The 26,885-nt window shown below is 48.2% G+C and overlaps 3 protein-coding genes across 3 annotated transcripts in view; 2 read left to right on the top strand and 1 right to left on the bottom strand.

Annotated features, from left to right (window-relative positions):
• Positions 1–187: 187 nt before the first annotated feature.
• Positions 188–26,557, top strand: LRRC41 (leucine rich repeat containing 41). The gene is made up of 10 exons (XM_003259028.4): positions 188–458; positions 5,505–5,591; positions 6,239–6,309; positions 18,186–19,323; positions 23,592–23,852; positions 24,417–24,581; positions 24,688–24,786; positions 25,354–25,476; positions 25,711–25,786; positions 25,881–26,557. The coding sequence occupies exons 1-10, from the start codon at positions 260–262 to the stop codon at positions 26,098–26,100; spliced, it is 2,439 nt and encodes an 812-aa protein (XP_003259076.1). The 5' UTR covers positions 188–259; the 3' UTR covers positions 26,101–26,557.
• LOC115837592 lies at positions 465–2,150 on the top strand. Its single transcript, XM_030823835.1, has one exon. The coding sequence runs from the start codon at positions 981–983 to the stop codon at positions 1,377–1,379; it is 399 nt and encodes a 132-aa protein (XP_030679695.1). The 5' UTR covers positions 465–980; the 3' UTR covers positions 1,380–2,150.
• The window catches only part of RAD54L (RAD54 like), a 35,605-nt gene continuing 35,203 nt past the window's right edge, over positions 26,484–26,885 (bottom strand). The window contains exon 18 of the mRNA XM_030823834.1: positions 26,484–26,885. Coding sequence (XP_030679694.1) covers positions 26,675–26,885 — 211 coding nt within the window. The 3' untranslated portion in view covers positions 26,484–26,674.

The raw sequence follows: 26,885 nt of genomic DNA, 5'->3' as shown, positions 1-26,885 counted from the left end.
AGGGGTAGCTGATCTTTGCACCTGAGGAGGCTTTGCTAAGAAACATCCCCTTAGTCACACCAGACCCAAGTATAATTGATCTAGGAGTTTATCTAAAATAGTAGCTCCTAAGAGACTTGGGAAGTGTGCTAATTTATTCGAAATTCCTTTAGCATAATTCACATTCTTCCCCATATCGCTTATGGAGCCGTCCTAACTGCTGACCTTTTCAAGATGGCGGTCCGCGGGCGACACTCTCGGGCTCGCGCACCTCCCCAAGATGGCGGCGCCCGAGGCCTGGCGCGCCCGGAGTTGCTGGTTCTGTGAGGTAGCGGCGGCAACGACCATGGAGGCCACGTCCCGGGAGGCGGCGCCAGCGAAGAGCTCGGCCTCGGGCCCCAACGCTCCCCCCGCCCTGTTCGAGCTGTGCGGGCGGGCGGTGAGCGCCCATATGGGGGTTCTGGAGAGCGGGGTGTGGGGTAAGTCGCGGGGGTGAGGGGCTACCTCTGGCTAAGAGCAGGGGGCGGCCCAGCGGCCGGGGGGCGCGGGGGGCGAGGCCGGGAGGCCCGGGGCAAGGCCCAGCCTGGGGCACTGAAAGCCAGCTCGTAGGATCGGAGCATGAATTTTGTGACTGACAGGGCTGGACAGAGTAAAGACGGAGACCTAATGGGCAGGCTGACCCGCACCGCGGCCTGGCTCGGGGGCGCGGGGGGCGAGGCCAGGAGGCCCGGTCTGGAGCGAAGCGGTCTGGGCTCGGGCGACTGAGGCTGGACTGAGGCTGTGGGCCGCGAACTGACACTCGGCTGGGCCAGGCAGGGGAGTCTCGGATGTCGAACCGGTGGGCAGCGATGGTCTGGCTGCCCTGGGGCAGGGGCCGAGGTTAGGAGGCCCGGCCTAAGGCCAGGAGGCCAGGCCCGGGGCCACCGAACCTGACTGATGGCCCCGGGGCTCCAGTATCTGCCTGACACGCCACGGGGGTCGAGATTCCGGAGGCCAAGCCGATGGGCGGAGGGGAGGACAGCAGATTGGAGAGCGAGGGAATGGGGCAGGGGGAGAGGCCGAAAGGCTCGGGGCGCCGCGGCCTGTCTGACGGCCCAGGGCTGACGGGCGCGAACCGACAACCGGGGTCTCGGGTGCCAAACTGTCTGAGCGACCGAGCGACCCGCAGGACAGGGAGCGCCGGAGGCCACTCGGATCGGGTCGAGCGGCGAGGAGGGACCGGAGAGCGAGTGGAGCTGGGGCCAGAGCGGCTTAAACAAGCGAGGGAGGCTCGAATGACGGACAGGCGGGAAGGGCCAAGGAGGCCCCAAGCGGGGCGACGGCCCGGGGATCCCGGACTGCCGGGCTGCCGTGGCAGGGGGCGCGGTGCCGCCAAGAGGCCTTGGGCTGAATGGGAGTGAACGGGGGCCCCAGGCCTGAGGGCGGCCGGGACCAAAGGGCCGGGCCTGGATAGAGGGCGGCTTGGGGCACCGGGATGAACGGCCGGGGAGGGCGAACCGGCCAGTTGGGCTGGGAGGCGGAGCTGTGGGTTGGGGACCGCCGGCCGCGGCCTGGCCGCTGACGAGGGAAACTTGGGTCCGACGTGGGGCGAGTGAAAGAGGGGAAAGTGAGGCTCTGCCAAGCAGGCCTAGCCGCGCTGGGGACAGGGGAGGCCTTGGGCCTGAGAGGCTGCTGGTGTGAGGGTGGGGTCGGGAGGCCGGGGCTGGAGTTGGGCGAAGAGGTGGCAGGCCCGGCCGAGGCCTGCGGGGGAGGGGGGCAGGAGAGCAGGCCCCGGGCCTGGAGGCAGCGCGGGGGAGGTTCCACCAGGAGGCCTTGCGGGTGGCCGTGGCGTCTTTGCAGGAGGAAGGCCCTGGTCAGGACAGGAGTGAGGACTTTGAGGACTCGAGGTTGCAGGGCGCGGAGTTTGAGTTATGCCATGAAGAGGGGGTGTGGGGAAAAGGCCCTGGAGTCTGGGGGGACTGAAGCTCCGGGATAAGCTGGAGGGTGGTTGGGGAGGCCCTTGGCTGTGGGAGTGGAGCCCAGTACCATGAGGCCTGAGTGTCCTGCATAGTGGTGGTGGAAGAGGCTGTTAGAAGTCGGGCCGGTGTGCGGAGGGGACAGTGGAGGCCCCAGGCCAGCCAGCGGCTGAGAAGACAAGGGGCAGGCCGACCCATGGGGAACAGGAGGAAAGGCTCCGTGGAGCTGAGCAGGGAGCTCAGAAAAGTCCTAGGTCATGGGGAAGAAGGCAGAGAGGGTCTGGCTTTTCCGCCTGGAGCTTCTGGGATGCTAAGACTGGCTAAAAAGGAAGATGACTGGGTGTGGAGGCCCAGGTTGGGAAGCAGCAGCATTAAAGGTGCAGGCTAGAAAGAAGCAAGGAAAATCCCGGCTTAAGAAGAATGGAGAAAGGAAGAGAGGAGTTTGTGAGTAACCGGGGATGAGAATTCCTGTAGCTGCGAGAAGAGATGGCTAACTAGAGGGGAGCAGGTTGGAGGGAAAAGGGGTAAGGCTCTGGAGGAACTTCTTCCCGTGTTGCCTCTTCCCCCCAAAACAATTGACAGTTTACTGAATCTCCCTTTCCCCTTCTCCCTCCCCCACCACTGCTGTACATACCACCATCCCATTACTGGCTGAGCCCCCAGCCAAGTTGAGAGGAGACTGGGGAGGAAGAGCCCCTGTGGGCCTAGACCAGAAAAAGCTGAATCAAATGAGGCCTTTTAGGAGAGTAGCCAAGGAAGAGGCCTGCTAAGCATTGCTATTTTGGAGGAAGGTCTCAGTGTGGGCTAACAGCCAGGAAAGGCTTCCTGGAGGTAGTGGACTAGCATCGCTTTGTGTAAGGAGTTGGGGCAGCGGGTGTATAGAGGCAGCAGGAAAGGGTACAATGAGGAAACTTTAGAATAAGGTATATTATACACCTTGAATACCAGGATGTGGAGTTTGGACTTGATCATGAATGCAGCAGAGAGACCTCCAAGGGTTTTTGAAGAGGGTAATGTCATCACCAAGAGCAGGATGAAGAGGGACTGGATAGAGACTGAAGTGAAGGACAGCAGTTAGGCTATTGTAATAGACCAGATGAAAGGTGATGTGGACTACATTCGTGTAAAAGCATAGGGAATTAACACTTTCATTCAGCCGGTACATCGAGGACCTACTATGTACAAATAATTATACTAGATTCTTGGATGTCAAGATTCAGTTATTCTGTAAAGATAAAAAGAGGCCCTGGAGCGGAAATTTCGGTATACTCCAAGATCTTAGACTTGTTCTTTTTCTTTGAGATGGGATCTCACTCTGTCACCCAGGCTGGAGTGCAGTAGCATGATATCAGCTCACTGCCACCTCTGTCTTCTGGGCTCAAGCAATTCTCCCACCTCAGCCTCCCGAGTTGCTGGGACCACAGGCGTGCCCCACAACACCTATCTAATTTTTTTTGTATTTTTGGTAGAGATGGGGTTTTGCCATGTTGCCCAGGCTAGTCTCAAACTCCTGGGCTTAAGCAATGCCCCCTACCTCGACCTCCAAAGATTACAGGAATTACAGGTGTGAGTTTGACTTGTTCTTGATTGGACAGAGATGCCATTGACAGGATAAAAATAACAACCAACATTTGTGAGCTTATTATGGCTGGGCATTGTTTTATTTATTTATTTATTTATTTATTTTTGAGACGGAGTCTCGCTCTGTCGCCCAGGCTGGAGTGCAGTGGCGCAATCTCGGCTCACTGCAAGCTCCGCCTCCCGGGTTCACGCTGTTCTCCTGCCTCAGCCTCTCCAAGTAGCTGGGACTACAGGCGCCCACCACCACACCCGGCTAATTTTTTTTTGTATTTTTAGTAGAGACGGGGTTTCACCGTGGTCTCGATCTCCTGACCTCGTGATCCGCCCTCCTCGGCCTCCCAAAGTGCTGGGATTACAAGCGTGAGCCACCGCACCCAGCCCTGGGCATTGTTTTAAGTATGATCTTCACAACAATGTCATGAGTTAATTACTGTTTCTCTATTTTATTTTATTTTATATTATTTTATTTTATTTTATTTTATTTGAGACAGAGTCTTGCTCTGTCGCCCAGGCTGGAGTACAATGGCGCCATCTTGGCTCACTGCAATCTCTACCTCCTGAGTTCAAGCGATTCTCGTGCCTCAGCCTCCCAAGTAGCTGGGATTACAGGCGTGCATCATTACACCTGGCTAATTTTTGTATTTTTAGTAGAGATGGGATTTCACCATGTTGGTCAGGCTGGTCTCAAACTCCTGATCTCAAGTGATCTGCCCGCCTTGGCCTCCCAAAGTGCTGGGATTACAGGTGTGAGCCATTGCATCCCACCTATTTTTTATTTTTTGAGGCAGGGTCTTGTTCTGTCACCCAGGCTGGAGTGCAGTGGTCTAAGCACAGCTCACTTCAGTCTCAACCTCCTGGGCTCCAGCCATCCTCCCACCTTAGCCTCCCAAGTAGCTGTGACCACAGGTGCACACCATCACACTCTGCTAATTTTTGTTTTGTTTTGAGATGGGGTTCTCACTCTGTTACCTGGGCTCAAGTACAGTGGTGTGATCACTGTAGCCTCGAACTCCTGGGCTTAAGCGATCCTCTTGTCTTAGCCTCCCAAAGTGCTGGGATTACAAGTGTGAACCACTGTGCCCGGCCTCCATTTTTTTCCAGTTGAAGAAACTAAGGCTTAAAGAGGCTTAAATAATTTGTCCAAGGATTCACATTTAACTAAGTAGTTAGGATTTCACCCAGATTTGTCCTACTCTAGAGGCCAAACCCTTTAGACACTATACTATAACGGCTCTTAGAACTAGAGAAGTTGGCAAGAGCAGGTTTTGTTTTTAAGATATATTGACTTTAGAGACATGAATTGTTTCTATTCTTCATAGGAAAGTACTAGTTCAGGATATAGCAGTAGCCCAAAGGATGGTAGTGGTTAATCTGGAAAAATGGGAAAGGAATTCAGGAAAGACTTAATAAAGGGCATGTGATACTTGAAAAGATGAGTAGTTGATATACTGAAAGTGGCAACGACATTCCTATTAGAACAGCAAGACAAAGGACATTCCTGTTGGAAAGAACAGCATGACAAAGGTACAGGGGCAGAAAGCGGCATAATATGTTAGGTAAATGAAAAAGTAGTTAAGTGTGGCTGAAATGTAGGAGGCAAAGCAGGGAGCTGATACTAGCAGGGCAGATTATGAAAGACCTTTTATCACACATATTGAGTAGGTCCTTTTCAATGCCAAATGGTTCATTTTGCTTAGGCAGAAGTGAACTGACCAGCTCCTAAATAAGCATGTCAAGCTCATTTAGCATGTCAGTTTGTTTTGTGGGATGATCACACCCTTGCCCCTGAAATTCCAGCTTCCAACTGAGTGGCTGAAGGTAAGTGGACTAGAGTTTGGAACAGATCTAGATTAGCTTCTAGAAGTTCCATTTGTCAAATGAGAAGTCTACCCTTCCATTTTCCTTTCCAGTAGAATAAATAATACTTGGAACCCTCTTGGGTGGGAGTGGGAGGGGAGGAAAAGTAAACTTTTGTTTTGATTTTTGCAGCCCTTCCAGGCCCAATACTTCAAAGCATCCTACCTCTGCTCAATATATATTACTTGGAGAGGATTGAGGAAACTGCCCTCAAGAAAGGTGAGTATCTTTCTGTCTCTTTCTCAGTCAATGATTATGAGCAAGGCACCAGAATGTTCTTCAGGTAAATATTACCCCTGATACCTGCTAGAACTTCATGCTTTTCAAAAAGTACCTTCACACCTATTTTTCTTCCTCATTCCTCAGTGTCCTGTGAAACACAAAGCCAAGTATATGATCTTTATTATACTGATAAAAGTGAGACACAGGCACACCACAATTAATAGCAAAGCCAGAACAACCCAGATCTTCTGAATCTTAGTTTCTCTATTTTACCAAGCTTCCTCCCCTCATTAGACACATCTGTTAACAGGTAACATTTAACCCTAATGTGTCAAGCATTGTCCTAGGCACTTTACCCAGAGAAACTCATTTACTCTAATCCTTTCAACAACCCTATGAAATAGCTGTTATTAACATTTTACAGACGGGAAAACTGAACCACAGATAAATTAAGTAACTTGTGCAAAGTCACATAGCTGGAGTGTAGTTTGCTGATATTCACACCCAGGCAATCTGTCTTTAGAGCCAGTGCTCTTAATCACTCTGCCATATTGCTCCTGTGAACCCGGAAGACAACATAAAAGGTTGATGTACTTTACTCGTGGTGGCCAGCAAGCAGCCAAGTGTGATATTTCTCCTTACAGGCCTCTCAACTCAGGCCATCTGGCGCCGACTCTGGGATGAACTGATGAAGACAAGGCCTTCCAGTTTGGAAGTAAGTTAAGGTATCAGGTAGAATGCTAGCCTGATTTTGCATGGTAAAAGCAGGAATAGCACACAAACACAAGCTGGGTACTGATAAAGTGCAGAGGCAATGATGGAATGGATTTGGGAGGAGGGTTCTGATGGCTTGTCACAAGGTTTTGGTCCATTTGGCATTTGTCACTGAATTGCTTGCTCACCATATTTGCAGGGGACACAAAACGGGGAAAGTTAGTGATCACAATGGATGGCAGAGCCAGGATTCCTAGAGTTCTTGATGGTGTTGGTGCAGTGGTCAAATCTAACAAAATGAAATTTAATAGAATACACCAATACTTCAATGAGTTTTAAAAGTTCCAATTGCATGGCCTCAGGATGAGGGATAAAGGAGTCTGATTAGTAACAGCTTGTATAAAAAAGATTAAGGGAGTTTAGTCAACAGTGTGTTGAAGCCACTTATAACGACTATACCTTGAGCTGTGTGAACTAATGTAAATATAGTATAGGCTGAAGGACAAGGTGGACAACAGTCCTGCCTAGCTCTGCAATGGTCAGGCTACCCGTGGAGTATGGAGAAAGAAGTCAAAGCCACATTATGTGAGTCACACTGGGACAACTGGAGATGTTTTTCCTGAAAAAGAGAAGACTTGGGAAACATGACCCATCTTGAAATATATGAATGGCTGTCACATGAAGGAGGGATTAATAGACTTGTTCTGGATGGAAGCTAATGGAAGATACATTTTTGCTAACCTGAAGTTTACATAAAGCTTAAACCCTGAGCTTATGAAACAAGCTAATTCTAGAGGTAATAAACTTCCCATCACTAAGTTCAAATGGAGTCTGTATAACTCCTTGACACAAGGGTGTTCTGCAGGGGATTCAGCATTGTAAAAGGGGTTGCACAAGATGACTTTTAGAGCTCCTTTTAGCCCTGAGATTCTATTATTCACTGATACAGATATAAATCACTGGAGCTCTCATTTAAGCAGTTTCTTTTGCTGACCCATAACTAGGTGACAGGGTAGATTTAGTTCAATAAACATTTACTGAAACTTAACCAGGTACCAGATCTTAAACTAGATATTGGAAGAATAGACGCAGCCTCTAATCTTAAAGACCTAACAGTTTTGTTTTGTTTTGTTTGAGACGGAGTTTTGCTCTTGTTGTCCACGCTGGAGTGCAATGGCGCGATCTTGGCTCACTGCAACCTCTGCCTCCCGGGTTCAAGAAATTCTCCTGCCTCAGCCTCCCAAGTAGCTGGGATTACAGGCATGCACCACCACGCCCAGCTAATTTTTTTGTATTTTTAATAGAGACAGGTTTTCTCCATGTTGGTCAGGCTGGTCTCAAACTCCTGACCTCAATTGATCCGCCCACCTTGGCCTCCAAAAGTGCTGGGATTACAGGTGTGAGCCACCGCGCCCGGTAAGGACCTACCAGTTTAATAGGGAAATCTACAAATAGATCACATATGATAGGATAAGTGGTGTAATAGAGGATAGTAAGGAGGTTGAGAGAGAAGGGAACAAGAAAGTCTTTCCTAGGAAGTAGTATTTGAACTGGGCCTTCTATGGTGAATGAGGCCAAATAACAGGTGGAAAAAAAGCTAATGTCGAGAATTGGAAATTTAATTTCTGGGGATGCACTGGGTTCAGTAATATTGAACCCCATCTCCTTCAGCTTATTCACTTCCAAATCTGGACTGCAACCCTTGGAGTTCAGAATGAGGACACCAGGCCTTATGTGGAAGAGAAGCAGACTCAAGAATATTAGAAAACAGTAACTGCTTTTTGCTATCTTTAAGGAAACATCAGATTCACTTTGTTCCAGTATTTCACAAGCAGTATAGTTGACCAGCAGGTGATAAAGATTATATTTTTCTCTTGGATAAAGCTTTCTGTCTTCTTGGCTCAAAGCATTTCAGAGCATTTAGAGGCCCCAGGCTTGGTGGCCCAACAGTCAGTTAGGTAGAGGTCCTAATTTGGAGCATATCCATTCCAGAGGGTGTCTTCCCGCTTCCCACTTTTGCATGACAATAGCCTTCAGCTCGTAAGTCACACTTATTCAGTGCCTGCTCAGTTCCATGCATTATGCTAGGTTCCAGGGATACAATGGTGAACAAGATAGATATAGAATGCTTATAAAGCAATAATATTTCAAACCGTATAGTACTGGGGTATATAAAGAGATCTGTAAGTTCAGGCACGGTGGCTCACACCTGTAATCTTAGCACTTTGGGAGGCTAAGGCAGGTGGATCGCTTGAACCCAGGAGCTCAAGGCCAGCCTGGGCAACATGGCAAGACCTTGTCTCTACTAAAAATACAAAGAACTGGCTGGGCATGGTGGCACACGTCCCAGATACTCGAGAGACTAAGGTAGGAGGATCACCTGAGCCTGGGAAGTCGAGGCTGCAGTGAGCCAAGATCGCACCACTGTACTCCAGCCTGGGCAACAGGAAAGAGACCCTGTCTCAAAAAACTTAACAAATAGCCGGGCGCGGTGGCTCACGCTTGTAATCCCAGCACTTTGGGAGGCCGAGGCGGGTGGATCACGAGGTCAGGAGATCGAGACCACGGTGAAACCCCGTCTCTACTAAAAATACAAAAAATCAGCCGGGCGTGGTGGCGGGCGCCTGTAGTCTCAGCTACTCGGAGAGGCTGAGGCAGGAGAATGGCCTGAACCCAGGAGGCGGAGCTTGCAGTGAGCCGAGATTGCGCCACTGCACTCCAGCCTGGGCGACAGAGCGAGACTCCGTCTCAAAAAAAAAAAAAAACTTAACAAATAAAAAAAGATCTGTATAATAGAATAGATACTCTGGAGAAAAAGCAATGAATAAATTAAGATTTACCCAATAAATTATTCTGTAGCAATTGGTTAGCTATTTGGAAAAAGTTAAGTTAGAGCCTCACTTTACAGTATACTCTAATGACTTCTGTATAAACAATAAGTTGTGGCCAAGCACAGTGGCTCACACCTATAATGCCGGCACTTTGAGAGGCCAACGTGGGTGGATCACGAGGTCAGGAGTTCAAGACCAGCCTGGCCAACATGGTGAATCCCCGTCTCTACTGAAAATACAAAAATTAGCTGGGCATGGTGGCACGTGCCTTTAGTTCCAGCTACTCAAGAGGCTGAGGCAGGAGAATTGCTTGAACCCAGGAGGCAGAGGTTGCAGTGAGCCGAGATCACACCATTGCACTCCAGCCTGGGCAGCAGAGCAAGACTCCGACTCAAAAAAAAAAAAAAAAAAAAAAAAAAAGAGTTGTAAAAAGTAAAGGCACAAGAGTTGGGTACAGTGGCTCACATCTATAATCCCAGCTACTCCAGAGGCTGAAGTGAGAGGAACAGCTTGAGCCTAGGAGTTGGAGGCTGTGATCATGCCACTACACTCCAGCCTGGGTGACAGCGCAAAACCACATCTCTTAAAAAAAAAAAAAAAAGAAAGAAAAGAAAAAGCTGGGCACCGTAGCTCACACCTGTAATCCCAGCACTTTGGGAGGCCAAGGTGGGTGGATTGCTTGAGCTTACGAGTTTGAGACCAACCTGGGCAACATGGAGAAACTCCGTCTCTACAAAAAATAGAAAAATTATCCTGGTGTGGTGGTGTGCACCTGTAGTCCCAGCTACTCAGGAGGCTGAGGTGGGAGAGAGCCTAGGAGACAGAGGTTGCACTGAGCTGAGATCACACCATCACCCTCCAGCCTGGGCAATAGAGCCAGACCTTGTCTCAAAACAAAAACAACAAAAAATCAGTTTCAACACCAAAGAATAGAAAAAAAATTTAAAAAAGAATAAAACCAACAGGCCAGGTGTGGTGGCTCACACCTGTAATCCCAGCACTTTGGGAGGCCGAGGTGGGCAGATCACTTGAGGTCAGGAGTTGAGACCAACCTGGCCAACATGGCGAAACCCCATCTCTACTAAAAATACAAAACTTAGGCTGAGCGCAGTGGCTTATACCTGTAATCCCAGTACTTTGGGAGGCCAAGGTGGGCAGATCACTTGAGGGTCAGGAGTTGAGACCAGCCTGGCGCACATGGTGAAACCCTGTCTCTACTGAAAATCAGGCATGGTGGTGCATGCCTGTAATCCCAGCTACTCTGGGATTAATACTGGGGAGGCTGAGGCAGAATTGCTTGAACCCAGGAGGCAGAGGTTGCAATGAGCCAAGATTGCACCACTGCACTCCAGCCTCGGCAACATAGTGAGACTCTGACTCAAAAAAAAACAAACAAAAAAAAATGAAAATACAAAAATTAGCTGGGCATGGTGGCGCACACCTGTAATCCAAGATCCTTGGGAGGCTGAGGCATGAGAATCACTTGAACCCAAGAGGCAGAGGTTGCAGTGAGACTAGATTGCTCCATTGCACTCCAGCCTGGGTGACAGAGTGAGACTCCGTCTCCAAAAATAATAAAACCAATAAACAAAAGTAAAAGCACAAATCAGGCCGGGTGTGATGGCTTATGCCTACAATCCCAGAAAAACTTTGGGATGCCAAGGTGGTCAGATTGCTTGAGCGCAGGAGTTCAAGAACAACCTGGGCAACATGACAATACCTTGTCTCTACAAAAAATACAAAAGTTAACTGGGGGTGCTGATGTGCGCCTCTAGTCCCAGCTATTCGGGAGGCTGAGGCAGGAGGATCAATTGAGCGTCAGGGGTCAAGGCTGCAGTGAGCAGTGATAATGACACTGCACTGCAGTGTCATAACCCTGTCTCAAAAAAAAAAGAGCACAAAACAACTAAAAAAAAATAAAAGTGACCATCCTAATCTCAGGATGGAGAGAGTACTAATTTTTTTTTTTTTTTTTTTGAGACGAAGTCTTGCTCTGTTGCAGGCTGGAGTGCAGTGGTGCGATCTCAGCTCACTGCAACCTCTGCCTCCTGGGTTCAAGTGATTCTCCTGCCTCACCCTCCCGAGTAGCTGGGACTACAGGCATGTGCCACCATGCCCAGCTAATTTTTGCATTTTTAGTAAAGATGAGGTTTCACCATGTTGGCCAGGATGGTCTCCATCTCTTGACCTCGTGATCCACCCGCCTCGGCCTCCCAAAGTGGTGAGATTACAGGCGTGAGCCACCGTGCCCAGCCGAGAGTGCTAATTATTAAATGCACAGAACCAAGAAAGAAGATACAGATGTATTTAACCACATAAAATGCTAACACTATCTTCAGGACTTTGTATTGATTAAATTTAAAAAAATGCCAACACCATAACCAAATTTTAAAAGGTAAATACACTGGGAAAGAATATTTGCAACAATATTTGCAAAACAAAGGGACACAAAATAAAAAGACAAATATCCCAGTAAAATAAAATGAGTAAGGATTTGGACACATCATGAAATACACAAAAATCCCCAGTAAAGTGAAAAAATGTTAAGTCTCATGATAAAACAGAAAGTAAAATCCTTATTTCACCTCTTAGTTTAGTAAAGTCTTGTTTTGATTTGGTTTTCATTGCAAAGGTAATGCCTAGGTTTGGCCACGGGTGGGTGAAATTTGCATTTTAATATGCTATTGGAGGGAACAGAAATTGTTGTAACTTTCTTGGTAGGCAATCTGGTAATATTTGTTCAGACTTTAAAATATCTAGGCTGGCTGGATGTGGTGGCTCTTACCTGTAATTCCAGACTTCAGAACACCAAGTCAAGAGGATCACTTGAGCCCATGAATTCGAGACCAGGCTGGGCAACACAGAGAGACCCCATCTCTACAATAATTTTTTTTTTTGAGACAGAGTCTCTCTCTGTCGCCCAGGCTGGAGTACAGTGGTATGATCTTGGCCCAGGTAGCTGAGATTACAGGCGCCCATCAGCCCGGCTACATTTTTGTATTTTTAGTAGAGACGAGGTTTCACCACATTGGCCAGGCTGGTCTCGAACTCCTGACCTCAAGTGATCCACCCGCCTTGGCCTCCCAAAGTGCTGGGATTACAGGTATAAGCCACTGGCTGGCCTGCAATAATTTTTAAAATTAGCTGGGCATGTTGGCATGTACCTCCCAGCTAATTGGGAAGCTGAGGTAGGAGGATCACTTGAGCCCAGGAGGTTGAGGCTGCAGCGAACTATAATAGCACCACTGCACTCCAGCCTGGCTGACAGAGACCCTCTCCTCCCCAGAAAATTGAGGCTGGGCATGGTGGCTCACCTGTAATCCCAGCACTTTGAGAGGCCGAGGCAGGTGGATCACCTGAGGTCAGGAGTTCAAGACCAGCCTGGCCAATATGGTGAAACTCCGTCTCTACTAAAAATACAAAAATTAGCCAGGTGTGGTGGTGCATGCCTGTAGTCCCAGCTACTCAAGAGGCTGAGGCAGGAGAATCACTTGAGCCTGGGAGGTGGAGGTTGCAGTGAGCCAAGATTGCGCCACTGCACTCCAGCCTGGGCGACAGAGCAAGACTCCATCTCAAAAAAAAAAAAAAAAAGACCAGCTGGGGCAACATAGTGAGACCTTATCTCCACAGAAAAAAATTAAAAATTAGCTGTGCATAGTGGCATGTGTCTATAGTCCCTACTACTTGGGAGGCTGAGACAGGAAGATTGCATGAGCCCCAGAGTTCAAGGCTACAGTGAGCTATGATCTCACCACTACACTGCAGCCCTGGGTGATGGGGCAAGACCTTGTCTCTTAAAAAAAAAATTTGGCTATAAGTTCTCTTAGAATTTATAGTATATAAAAATTCAGATACTCATGAAGATTTATTTCCAGATGTTTATTACAGAAGAGTTTAATATAAAAAAGCTAGTAACAGGGTCAGGCACCGTGGCTCACACCTGTAATCCCAGCACTTTGGGAGGCCAAGGCGGGCAGATAACTTGAGATCAGGAGTTCAAGACCAGCCTGGCCAACATGGCGAAACCCCATCTTTACCAAAAATACAAAATTTAGTTGGGTGTAGTGGCATGTGCCTGTAATCCCAGCTACTCGGGAGGCTGAGGCAGGAGAATAGCTTGAACCTGGGAGATGGAGGTTGCAGTGAGCCGAGATCGTGCCACTGTACTGCAGCCTGGGCAACAGAGCGAGAATGTCTAAAAAAAAAAAAAAAAAAACTAGAAACAGGCCGGGCATGGTGGCTTATGCCTGTAATCCCAACACTTTGGGAGGCCAAGGCGGGTAGATCACCTGAGCTCAAGAGTTTGAGACCAGCCTGGCCAACATGGCGAAACCCCGTCTACTAAAAAATACCAAAAAATTAGCTGGACATGGTGTGTGCCTGTAGTCTCAGCTACTTGGAAGGCTGAGGCACAAGAATTAGAATTGCTTGAACCCGGGAGGCGGAGGTTGCAGTGAGCTAATATTGTACCACTGCACTCCAGCCCAGGCCAGGGCAACAGAGAAACTCTGTCTCAAAAAAAAATAAAAAATATAAAATAAAATAAAATAAAAGCTAGAAACAATGGAAATATTCAATACAGCAAGTATTATTACATATGGTACACATTTTCAAAATAAAATATTCTAAAAATATTTGAATACATGGTATGTTTTAAAAGCCCAGCATTTGAAACTGTTCAGAATTGTCTCAATGTTGTAAAAACAAATATATATATAGGTACTCTCATATACGTAAATACTCCAGAGTTAGTTTACACTTTTTTTGAGACGGTCTCACTCCAGTTGCCCAGGCTGGAGTGCAGTGGCACGATCTTAGCTCACTGCAGCCTCAACCTCCCAGGCTCAGGCGATCCTCCCACCTCAGCCTCCCAAGTAGCTGGATTACAGGCGTGCACCACTATGCCCAGCTACATTTTTTCTATTTTTAGTAGAGATAGGGTTTTGTCACATTGCCCAGGCTGGTCACAAACTCATGCACTCAAGCAATCTGCCCGCCTTGGCATCCCTAAGTGCTGCAATTACATGCATGAGTCACCATGCCTCGTCCATGATTTTTCATTTGCTTCTCTATCCACACACAGTATTTCTGGTATCAGCAAAACAATGAACAAAATATAGTTTCTGAATATTGTTGGCTCTAACAAGTTAGCACAAGATGTTTAGCCCTCCCTAGTTTGTACACACACTTCCTCTTCCCCTACCAGCCCATTGAGGATGGGCCAAGGATTGTGTTGTTGAGCAAATGTCACTTCACCTCATTGATCATGCCTCATTTCCTTTACCCTCACAGAAAACAAAGTACTAAATCACTTTGCATCGTGATAGCAGACAAGTCCATAAAATGAGTGGTCTGGACTAGATCTCAAGCATCTCTCAGCTTTGAATTTTAGCATAGACTTTTTTTTTTTTTTTGGAGACAGAGTCTTGCTTTGTCACCCAGGCTGGAGTGCAGTGGCGCGATCTCAGCTCACTGCAAGCTCCGCCTCCCGGGTTCACGCCATTCTCTTGCCTCAGCCTCCTGAGTAGCCAGGACTACAGGCGCCCGCCACCTCGCCCAGCTAATTTTTTGTATTTTTAGTAGAGACGGGGTTTCACTGTGTTAGCCAGGAAGGTCTCAATCTCCTGACCTCGCAATCCCCCCGCCTCGGCCTCCCAAAGTGCCAGGATTACAGGTGTGAGCCACCGTGCCCGGCCCATAGATTCTTCTTAAGAGTGGTGATGGAATGAAACTTCATGATCTTTTGTCTGCTCGTACGTTAATTTGTGAGAAAGAAGCCACTGAGAGCTGTCATAACTTTACTCATTTAACTGTCACAAAAATGCTATGATGTCAGTATAGTGATCTTCCACTTTATAGATGATGAAACTAAGGCAGAAAGAGGTGAAATGACTTGCCTAAGTTACAGTTAGTGAATGGCAGACCCAGATTCAAGTTGAAGCAGCCTGCTTCTGGAGTGCATGTTCCTGATCACTGTGTCATGCTGCTCACTGCAGTTGTCTGGGGTGTTCCAAATATTCTGTCTCCCATTGTCTTCATGAACCATTAACATGTCTGAAAAAGTCCAGTATTTACCTATCTAACCTACCTTTTCCGTGTGCCTCTTATAGCCAGAAACAGCCACAGTATCTTGGCTCACCATCTTTGTCCATATTTTAGGCCCAGATATTGTAATAACCATCTGACTAACTTACTTATAAAGCTGAAGCCTTGCTAAGGTTACCTGCAAGTGTTTTTCAAGACTGGGTGTGGGCCAGCAAATCTATAGGAAAAGTGCTAGTGTGAGATAGGACCGAAGGATACCTTCTTTGCCTTCACTCAAAGTTGAGCAGAGATTTGGTTGCCAGGTATTGTTTTTCCTGCCCTTAATGTCCTGCTGCTGATGAGCAAGGCCTTTCTGTGTTGCTGCTATGCAGTTATTTCAAGCAAGAAGTCATTCCTAATTATTACCACAGTAAGTGGAGTCTGGGGAAATAGCTAAGGCAACAGGAATGACACTTTTGCTTGAGGACAGCAGAGGCCTAGTGCCTTCTAAGAACCTCAAATAGGAACTGAGGGTCACTCCAGTATGGAGGAATGCATGGAGGCAGGGTAAGGATCAAAGAAATGTTTTAGTCTTGGGGAACCTCAGGCCCCCACAGCCTTGGCTTTAGTCTGAATGAGCACCATACTTAATAGGCTCTGCCTCCATTTCATTATCGCATCCAGGCTAATAGCAGTGGCAGCAGTAACATTTTTTGTATCTTACAGTTTACAAAGTGCTTTAATTTGTACTTCATTTTGATCTTCACAACAATCCTGTGAAGCAGGTTATCCACATTTTGCAGATGAGGGAAGAGGTTCAGAGAAGTCCAGAGTATAGTGAAAGAGCTGGGACCTGACTTTCTTTTTTTTTTTTTTTTTTTTTTGAGACGGAGTCTCGCTCTGTCGCCCAGGCTGGAGTGCAGTGGCTCGATCTCGGCTCACTGCAAGTTCCGCCTCCCGGGTTCATGCCATTCTCCTGCCTCAGCCTCCCAAGTAGCTGGGACTACAGGCGCCCGCCACCACGCCCGGCTAATTTTTTGTATTTTTTAGTAGAGACGGGGTTTCACTGTGTTAGCCAGGATGGCCTCGATCTCCTGACCTCGTGATCCGCCTGCCTCGGCCTCCCAAAGTGCTGGGATTACAAGCGTGAGCCAACGCGCCCGGCCTTGGGACCTGACTTTCTACTGCCCCTGAGATGACTTAGGGATCATCTTAAATTAGAAACTTTGGGGTCTGGTACCTGTCTTTGTCTTGGTGTGCCCTTCTGGATTAGCAGTTAATTCCTAACTTCTGATATACATCAGAATCATCTGGGATGGTTCAAACAATAAAGATGTCTGGACCTTACCTCAGATGTAACATAGAATCACCAAGTCTGGGTGTCTGGTATATGGATTTTGGGGAAGAAAATCTCCACAGAGAATTCTGATATGCACCAAAGGCTGAGAATCACTTGCATTCAGAGTTGTATTAAACACATCAGAATAGTCTGATGAATCGCTTCTCGGCCTTTTGGCTAAGATCAGGTGCAGAATAGTCTGATTAGATTTCCTATCCATCAAAATAAATAACTATTGCCTTGGAAGAAACAAATCAAGATATGGTTCCTGCTTTCTAAGAATTTCTAATCTGGCTGGGATAAGACATGTACACAGGCAAAGGGACTCAACACCATGAGACAACATACCAGCCTCTTAGTCTTGAGTAGTCAGAGTGTCAGAGGAGTCCCAACAAGAAAGTCTCAAATGATATGTTTCTAAGTCCTTTCAGGAAGTCTAATTCAGCAATGGAGACATTTCTGGTAGATGTAGGAAAGGACATAGGCCAGGTTTGGGTCCGTGAGGTGACCAGTTTGGCTAGAGCAAGGCGTTCTCATAAGCAAGATGTGGGAAATAAAGCTTCTCAGGCAGAGGGTGGAAGAGCAGTAGGGAGACATCAGGGTTTTAAAGCAGTATGATGTAATTAGTATTTTACAGCACTACTTTGGGGACAGGGAGAGCAATCAGGAAGCTAGTGGTCAGGTGTAGGTGATAAGGGGCTGGTGGTGGTAAGAATCAGAAGTTGGAGGCCAGGTGCGGTAGCTCACGCCTGTAATCCCAGCACTTTGGGAGGCCGAGGCGGGTAGATCACGACGTCAGGACATCGAGACCATCCTGGCTAACATGGTGAAATCCCATCTCTACTAAAAATACAAAAAATTAGCCGGGCGAGGTGGCAGGCGCCTGTAGTCCCAGCTACTCGGGAGGCTGAGGCAGGAGAATGGCGTGAACCCGGGAGGCGGAGCTTGCAGTGAGCCGAGATCACACCACTGGACTCCAGCCTGGGCGACAGAGTGAGACTCCATCTAAAAAAAAAAAAAGAAGTTGGGATAAGGGGCTAGGCGCTGTGGCTCACACCTGTAATCCCAGCACTTTGGGAGGCCAAGGTGGACGGAACAGTTGAGGTCTAGAGTTCAAGACCAGCCTGGCCAATATGGTGAAACCCCGTCTGTACTAAAAAAAAAATACAAAAATTAGCCAGGTGTGGTGGTGGGCGCCTGTAATCCCAGCTTCTCTGGAGGCTGAGGCACGAGAATCACTTGAACCTGGGAGGCAGAGGTTGCAATGAGCTGAGATCACACCACTGCACTCCAGCCTGGGCTACAAAGTGAGACTCTATCTTAAAAAGAAAAAAAAAAAAAAGAAAAAATAATTGGGATAAGGTTCTAGAAACAAACATGGAAGAACTTACAGGGGTGAGTGTTTCAGTGGAGACACTATAATAAAAGCATGGTCTCTGGAACCAGATTTCCTGGGTTCAAATAATCCAACCATTTACCTTTGTGACCACAGGTGATAACCTCTTTGTGCCTCTGTTTTACCTGTAAAATAGGGCTAATAATAATACATACCTCAGAGATGTGAAGATTAAATGAATTTGTAGTGTTGCCTGACTCAGTAAATAGTTTGCTATTGGAAGAGAGGGAAATTTGGACAGTTTCATGGATATATCATGGCTGTCTGGCATGTTTTCTGCTTTTCAGAGTGTGACATGTTGGCGAGCCAAGTTTATGGAGGCCTTTTTTTCCCATGTTCTACGTGGGACCATTGATGTGTCTTCTGACAGGCGTCTTTGTGATCAGCGGTTCTCACCTCTTCTGCACAGCTCCCGCCATGTCCGACAGCTCACCATCTGTAACATGCTTCAGGGTGCAACCGAGCTGGTGGCTGAGCCCAACCGCAGGGTTCTGGAGACCCTGGCCAGCTCCCTGCACACTCTCAAGTTCCGCCACCTGCTGTTCTCTGATGTGGCTGCTCAGCAGTCACTTCGGCAGCTGTTGCATCAGCTCATTCACCATGGGGCTGTCAGTCAAGTGTCGCTATACTCCTGGCCTGTGCCTGAGTCAGCCCTTTTCATCCTTATTCTCACCATGAGTGCTGGCTTCTGGCAACCAGGGCCTGGTGGCCCACCCTGCCGCCTCTGTGGAGAGGCCTCCCGAGGCCGGGCCCCATCCCGAGATGAAGGGTCCCTCTTATTGGGCTCACGTCGGCCCCGCCGGGATGCTGCTGAGCGATGTGCTGCAGCCCTGATGGCCAGCCGGCGTAAGAGTGAAGCCAAGCAGATGCCCAGAGCTGCACCTGCCACTCGGGTAACACGCCGGAGCACACAGGAGAGCCTGACAGCAGGCGGAACAGACCTTAAGAGGGAGCTGCACCCCCCAGCCACCTCCCATGAGGATCCTGGCACCAAGCGGTCACCTTCTGCTCCAGCAGCCACCTCCTCTGCCTCTTCTTCTACATCCTCATACAAACGGGCACCAGCTAGCTCAGCCCCACAGCCTAAGCCCCTAAAGCGTTTCAAGCGAGCTGCAGGGAAGAAGGGTGCTCGCACCCGTCAGGGGCCTGGTGCAGAGTCTGAAGACCTGTATGACTTTGTTTTTATTGTGGCTGGCGAGAAGGAGGATGGTGAAGAGATGGAGATTGGGGAAGTGGCTTGTGGAGCTTTGGATGGATCAGATCCCAGCTGCCTGGGGCTTCCAGCACTGGAAGCTTCACAAAGATTCCGCAGCATCTCCACCTTGGAGCTATTCACAGTTCCACTCTCCACAGAGGCAGCCCTGACACTGTGCCACCTGCTGAGCTCCTGGGTGTCACTGGAGAGCCTCACACTCTCCTACAATGGTGAGCACCCTGGAGTGGCAGTGGCTTGGATTGCCTAGCAGCACTAGCTGTGTGCCTAATTCTAGGGAGGTGGGAGGGGCAGATTGGGAGTATGATCAGGAGGTTAGAGAGGAAGACTTGTATGCCTCACAGCAGGGGAGTCTGTCCGTGCTAGAAGAGAGGAACATAAAGTCTATATACTTGATTAGTTGTTGAAAGCAGGGTTCCTGAGGGGCAATGAGACGAGCCAGCTGGAATCTGAAGAATGAATACATTTTAGATATGGAAGGCAGTCCAAGGGCAGGTGGGAGCAGTATAGTATATGCATGCCCAGGCAGGGCTAGAGTTTGACCTCACCACCTCACTAGTCATATCAGAGCAGCTGTCCAGACAAGGTGTGGGACACAATTTCTTATCAGACCAACAACCTGCAAAGCAGTCCTCAGTCCTCATTTCCCTCCTGCTTGTGACCAGCTAGCAAAACCTCAACTCCAGCTAAATCCAGCAATCTGCCTAGGTTGCTGAACACTGCTAGAGAGACAAATCATACAACTATGCAAATCAGTGTTAGTATATCCTCATGATCATTAACCTCATATGAACCTTCACTGTGCTTGCAACATCAGCTTCCATTCCTACCACTTCCAAACTCTCCTTTTCCCTTCTCAGGGATGACCTCACCTACTTCACAGAGAAAATAGAAGCCATCACACATGAGTTTCTTTAGCTTGCTAAGCAGCCTATGAACTCTCCATCTGCACTCATCCTTCTTTACCAGAATGGAAGAGACCACCATCCTTTCTAAAGCTAATTCTCCCACCTGTGCTCTAGATGCATAGAGCTTCACAACAAAATATATAAAAATTATCAGTTTGAGAAACAAGCATCCTACCTTCTTAGGGAAGCTTGTTTCTCAAACTAATTTTTATATACTGCTTAGTATGTGTCTGGCATATTTTAAGTATTCTTGATAATTTGATCTAACAATCCTCACAACCCTATGAGGGCAAGTGACTTCCTCAGGATAACTTAGCAATTGTAGAGCTAGGATTCAAAACCCAGGCAACCAGACTGCAGATCCATGCTTTCAAACAACTATACTACTTCTCTCCTTTCCTATCGGCATTTTAACAGGTCTTCACCAAAAACTGCCACCACCACCTCCCTCTATGCCATATTAATAAACTGTTCTATTATCTCCTATTCTTCACAACCTTAGTTATCTGTACTGTTTCCACTTCTCTTACTCACAGCTCCTTGCAGCCTCTTATACCCCTACCACTGCACTGGCAAGGACCTGTGTCATCAGGGCCCTCCTTGTTACTAGATCCAATGTATACTTTTCAGTAACTCTTCTTGGCAGGATTTACTGCTGTTAATCGTCATTAAATTTTTTTTTCACTACGTTAAAAAATGTTTTCTTGGCCAGGTGCGGTGGCTCACGCCTGTAATCCCAGCACTTTGGGAGGTCAAGGTGGGTGGATCACGAGGTCGGGAGTTCAAGACCAGCCTGGCCAAGATGGTGAAACCCCATCTCTACTAAAAATACAAAAATTAGCCAGGTGTGGTGGTAGGCGCCTGTAATCCCAGCTACTCAGTGACTGGAGATCGTGCCACTGCGTGATGGCACTTTAACCTGGGCAACAGAGCGAGACTCCATCTCAAAAAAAAAAAAAAGTTTTCTCCACCTCTATTCAGAGTTCCTCAGAGCTTTCCCACTTTATGCACCTTTGTTGGACAATTTCATCCATTCCTGTGGTTTCAAAGGCCAACTATGCTAAAGACTCCCCATTATGTGACATTACCCCAAATCTTTCTCTTGAACTTCCAGACCCATTTATCCAGCTAATAGACATGACAACTTCATAACCCACAATACCCCTCCCAACTCATTACATCCAACTTGAATGCACCTTCACACTATACCGATCCTTCTGTTCTCAGTGAGATCAGTTTACTCACTTGCCCAAAGAAACCTGTATTGTCTTACTCCACACATTTGCTCATGAGGTCCTATCTTTCTGTTTTCCTTTTTGAGACAAAGCCTTGTTGTCACCCAGGCTGGAGTGCAGTGGTGTAATCTCAGCTCACTGGAACCTCTATCTTCTGGGTTCAAGTGATTCTCGTGCCTCAACCTCCCAAGTACCTGGAATTACAGGCATGCACCATCACACCAGGCTAGTTTTTTATATTTTTAGTAAGGACAGGGTTTCCCCATATAGGCCAGGCTGGTCTTGAACTCTTGGCCTCAAGTGATCCACCAACCTCAGCCTCCTACAGTGCTGAGATTATAGTCATGAGCCAGTACACCCAGCCCTATCTTTACAATTTGTTAAATACATTTATTTCTCTGTCTCTACATCCTTAATTCAAGCTACCATTACCCCCTACCTGAACTAATTTCAGTAGTTCCTCCGGACTCCTTACTCTTGTCATACAAATCCATTATCTGCACTGCAGCCCAAGCGTCCTTTGAAAAATGCAGTCTTGATTCTTTCAAAAATCAGTCAAAAATGACCCTGTCATTCATTTATGCAAACACCTTTCAATGGCTTAATGTTACTTAGGGGTCATTCATATTCTTACTCCTGGTTACCTCTATAGTTGTATCTTTTTATTTGTTTTGACAAGGAGTCTCTCTTGTCACCCAGGCTGGAGTGCAATGGTGCAATCTTGGCTCACTGCAACCTCCACCTCTCGGGTCCAAGCAATTCTACTGCCTCAGTAGCTGGGATTACAGGCACACGCCACCATGCCCAGCTAATTTTTGTATTTTTAGTAGAGACGGGGTTTCACTATGTTGGCCAGGCTGGTCTTGGGCTCCCGACTTCAGGTATCTGCCTACCTCAGCCTCCCAAAGTGCTGGGATTATATAGGTGTGAGCCACCACACCTGGCCTATAGTTGTATCTTGAAAGCTTCCCCCCTTCACACACTCACACCAGCCATTATGAAATTTTTTTGTTCTCCTTCAGGCCTCTACATATGCCAAGTTGCCTCTGCCACAATCATTCTTCCTAAATTTTAGCTTGTCCCCTTTATGTTCTTTAGGACTTAGCTGGAGTGCCTTTACTGATGTAAACTGGACTAAGTACTCATCCTTTGTAATTCCATAGTACTTTATTCCCCCAGTTCCCATCACATTATCAAGCTATGTAAGAAAAAAAAGCAATGTGCTGCTCACTAGTGTCTAGCAAAAAACTTGGTATCTAGTAGGCACTGGGTAGTTTAGTTGAATGAATGAATGAATGAATGAACAGGAGCCTGCATAGTCCAACGAATTATTTGCCTGTGGCATTAAGCAACTAACCTTCCTCGATCCTAGTCCATGCTGTGGGATTTGGTTATCTTTTTCTGCCCCATTCCCACCCATTGATTCTTTTAAGTATTCCCAGTTGGGTCACTGTCACTCCCCATAGTTTTTAGGTGCTCCCTATTGCCTATAGGTTAAACCATCTCTTTGCCTTTCCATAATGTGGCCTCCAATGCCCTGCCCTCTAGAGCTGTTTCCTGAGCCTCATGTGGCCAAACAAGCGTCCCATTCATGCCTTGCACTCTCCTAGCTGTGATTTTTTTTTTTTTTTTTTTTTTTTTTTGAGACAGAGTCTTGCCTTGTCACCTAAGCCGGAGTGCAGTGGCCTGATCTCGGCTCACTGTGACCTCCGTCTCCTGGGTTCAAGTGATTCTCCTGCCTCAGCCTCCCGAGTAGCTGGGACTACAGACATGTGCCACTAAGCCCAGCTAATTTCTGTATTTTCAGTAGAGACAGGGTTTCACCATGTTCGCCAGGCTGGTCTGGAACTCCTGGCCTCAAGTGATCTATCTGCCCACCTTGGCCTCCCAAAGTGCTGGGATTACAGGCATGAGCCCCGCTCCCAGCTAGCTGGGACTCTTGACTGTGTCTTCTCCTTCTATCCAAAACTTCCTTCCTTCAAGGCCAGTTTCTTCAGAAAACTACTCAGAACCCAGAAATCCAGAGACCTGCTACTGTCTGTGCCTGTCATTCAGCTAGTAGCCACATGCTGCCTCACCATATTGTATCTTCTAAATTTTGTCTCTGCCCTGACTGATGCTTCTTGTGGGCATAACCCAAAACAGCAGACCTCAGTGTGCTGGTTACCTAAGGAAAAAGCAAGACATGGATGAGTAGTTAAGACAAATGGGTTTAAATAAGCTGAGCCAAAGCCCAAGATATTTGCTAGTAACCAAAAGTATTTGGAGTTGTATTTGAATATATTACTCCTGCTGACACTCCCACATGGTTCTGACTTAATCTCTTTCTTGCCATAGGCCTGGGCTCTAACATCTTCCGCCTGCTAGACAGCCTGCGGGCCCTGTCAGGCCAGGCTGGATGTCGCCTCCGTGCCCTGCATCTCAGTGACCTGTTCTCGCCACTGCCCATCCTGGAGCTGACACGTGCTATCGTGCGAGCACTGCCCCTGCTACGGGTCCTCTCTATTCGTGTTGACCACCCAAGCCAGCGGGACAACCCTGGTGTGCCAGGGAATGCAGGGCCCCCTAGCCACATAATAGGCGATGAGGAGATACCAGGTGAAGCACTGTGTGTGTGTTTGTGTGTGTGCACGCACGTGTATCCCCACACAAATGTGCAGATGCGTTCGTATGGGGAAAGGGGAATGACCTCCTCTATCACTCATTCCTGGCTTATCTGGAACCTATTCCCCCTTTAGAGCCTGCCACTAAGATACTCCTGAGCTAGACAGGGCCTAAACCACCATAAGACCAGCAGAGAGTGACCAAGGCAGCTTGGTCTCCAGAATAGGAAAAGAACTGACCTTTAGACTGGATTAGTTCCCCTGCTGTATGTTCCCTTAGTTCTTGTATGTCTCCTATCCCACCACTCTGCATACTTTATTTGCTTGTGTCTGGGTAGCCTGTCTTCCTGGTCTAAAAGTTCTACAAGAGCAAGGACTAAATCTCATATTTAGTGCTCAATTCCCAGAATCTAGCATAGTGCTGACATATGGTAGGCACTCAATGACAAGTGAATGAATAAATAATTTTTTAGATGAATCCCTTAAGAACGGGATGGGACCTGCTATGGGAGTGAGGTAGAGATGGCCAGCTGGAATCTTCTTTCCCCACCATATCCAGAAAACTGCCTGGAGCAGTTGGAGATGGGATTTCCACGGGGAGCCCAGCCAGCCCCACTGCTGTGCTCCGTTCTGAAGGCCTCGGGTTCTCTGCAGCAGCTGTCCCTGGATAGTGCCACCTTTGCCTCTCCCCAGGATTTTGGGCTTGTTTTGCAAACACTCAAAGGTAGGACCCAGCCAGAATGGTGAAGGGAGAGGAGTAGATGGGAACCTAGCACTGTTCGCTAGGAAAGCTAAGGTCCATGGGTCCATGATCTCTGCCTCCTATCCAGAGTACAACCTAGCCCTGAAAAGACTGAGCTTCCATGACATGAATCTGGCTGACTGTCAGAGCGAGGTGCTCTTTTTGCTACAGAATCTGACTCTGCAAGGTAAGTTCCTTATTCAGAACCTGGACATTTCCTGGGTCTTCACTGTGGTTCTATTATCTGAGTGAGCAAACCACTGTTCCTTTCTTGGCCTTGTGTCCTCAACTATAAAATGGATATAGAACCTGCATCATTTTCCTTCTAAAAGCCCCAACCTCAATCCCTCCTCTACTAAACGTGAGAAATTGCTCTTTTAGAGTGCCTCACCCAAAAGTTGCTCTTACCTTTCAGAGGTGGACAAAATGGTGGTGGTGGGGCAAAATAAATGTACTGTGCCAGGCTCCCCTCACAGACTTTTCTCTGATCCCCACCCCTGCATAGAGGGTGGCCAGTGATAGGGAAAGGAAGTGAATGGAGAATTGTCCATGCAGAGAACCTTCTTATAGGGAACATTTAGGTTCAGTCTTTGGTTTGGATTCTGATTTAGTTCCAGCCTTGCTTAGAGTCCAAATTCCTTCCTCTTTTTGGGCCTCTATAATGTTAATACCCCTTGCTAGGGCCAACTGGGGTAGGAGGGGCAGCACCAGTCCTAATGCAGCCATCAGAATTTACTATAATTTTTCTTGACAGAGATTACCTTCTCCTTCTGCCGTCTGTTTGAGAAGCGCCCAGCCCAATTTCTGCCTGAGATGGTTGCTGCTATGAAGGGCAACTCCACACTGAAGGGCCTCCGGCTGCCAGGGAACCGCCTGGGTGGGGGCCAGACCCTGGGGAGGGAGAGGGGAAAGGAGCTAGGCCTTTGACCTAAAAACTCACTGGATAAAGGCAAAGACCTCTCCACTGGGAACGTGGGAGTTGGAATACAGATATTTCTGTGCTGGGGCTTCAGGAACCAGCAGGGCTGGGCTTCTGCCAGCCATAGTTGGGTTGGGATACCCTTGTTCCGTTCTTGGGTGGAGGTGACAGGCATTCTCCCCTTCTCTCCAGGGAATGCTGGCCTGCTGGCCTTGGCAGATGTTTTCTCAGAGGATTCATCCTCCTCTCTCTGTCAGCTGGACATCAGGTACATGAGGGGAGGGGCAAGACAAGGGATGGGGCTACAGATATAGACCAGGAATTCACGCTTCCTGGATATCTAATCTATCTCACCCTACCAGTTCCAACTGCATCAAGCCAGATGGGCTTCTGGAGTTCGCCAAGCGGCTGGAGCGCTGGGGCCGTGGAGCCTTTGGTCACCTGCGCCTCTTCCAAAACTGGCTGGACCAGGATGCAGTCACAGCCAGGGAAGCCATCCGGCGGCTCCGGGCTACCTGCCATGTGGTTAGCGACTCGTGGGACTCATCCCAGGCCTTCACAGATTATGTTAGCACCATGTGATGGGGCCCGTACCTCACAGTCTCATGCTCGGTACCATCAGCTTGCAGGGGCTGAAGCATGGGCTGCCCAGAACCCCAACCACCAGTTCTCTTTCTGTCACCTTTTTTCTTTTTTTTCCTTCTTCCCTTGCACTGAGGTCCTGGAGGCCTTGATGAGGCCCAGCAAAGAGGCATTCTCACAGCTGGGTTTATAGTCTTTGGGCCCCTTACTCAGTATCCTGGGAACCCTGGGCCAGGAGGTTACAGTGGTCATCATAATTGCTGAAGAGATCCCCTCCCTTGCCCCTGGGTTCCTGCCTTCCCTCCTCAAGCAGGCACCCAGGCTTTAGAGAAGTGTAGGGGGCTTCTTTCCTGCTGGGCTTACCACACTGCTCTCAGGCCTCAAACCCTTTCATACCTTTATTCTTTTTTTTAACCAAAAAAGTTTTTCTTATAAAATAAATTTTGGGCAAACATCATGCAGCCCTTCTTGATGATTTTCTCCCAGAGAACAAAATTCAACAGGGCCCTGTGGAGCAAGGAGCCCCTTTTCCCTATCTCCTTCCTCTAAGAGCTACACCCAGACCAGCTGGTTATCAGCGGAGGCCCCGCTGCTCCTCATGAGAACGCTGGTGGAAGACGAAGGTGATGGCAGTGGAGGCAGCATCCCAGGCAGCCTGGAGTACCTCATCCCGAAGCCCCCACTTATCAGTGCAGTGGTTCCACTGAGCCAGGTCTGAAGTGCAGTCAGAACCATCAGGGGGTGGCCGGATCTGACGGCCGTTGACACAACGTCGGCAGTGCAAC

This window comes from Nomascus leucogenys, chromosome 12 (genome assembly GCF_006542625.1).
Source record: "Nomascus leucogenys isolate Asia chromosome 12, Asia_NLE_v1, whole genome shotgun sequence".
Lineage (NCBI taxonomy): Eukaryota > Metazoa > Chordata > Mammalia > Primates > Hylobatidae > Nomascus > Nomascus leucogenys.
Note: the sequence above shows the minus strand (reverse complement) of the source record. Positions and strands in the feature narration are given on the sequence as shown.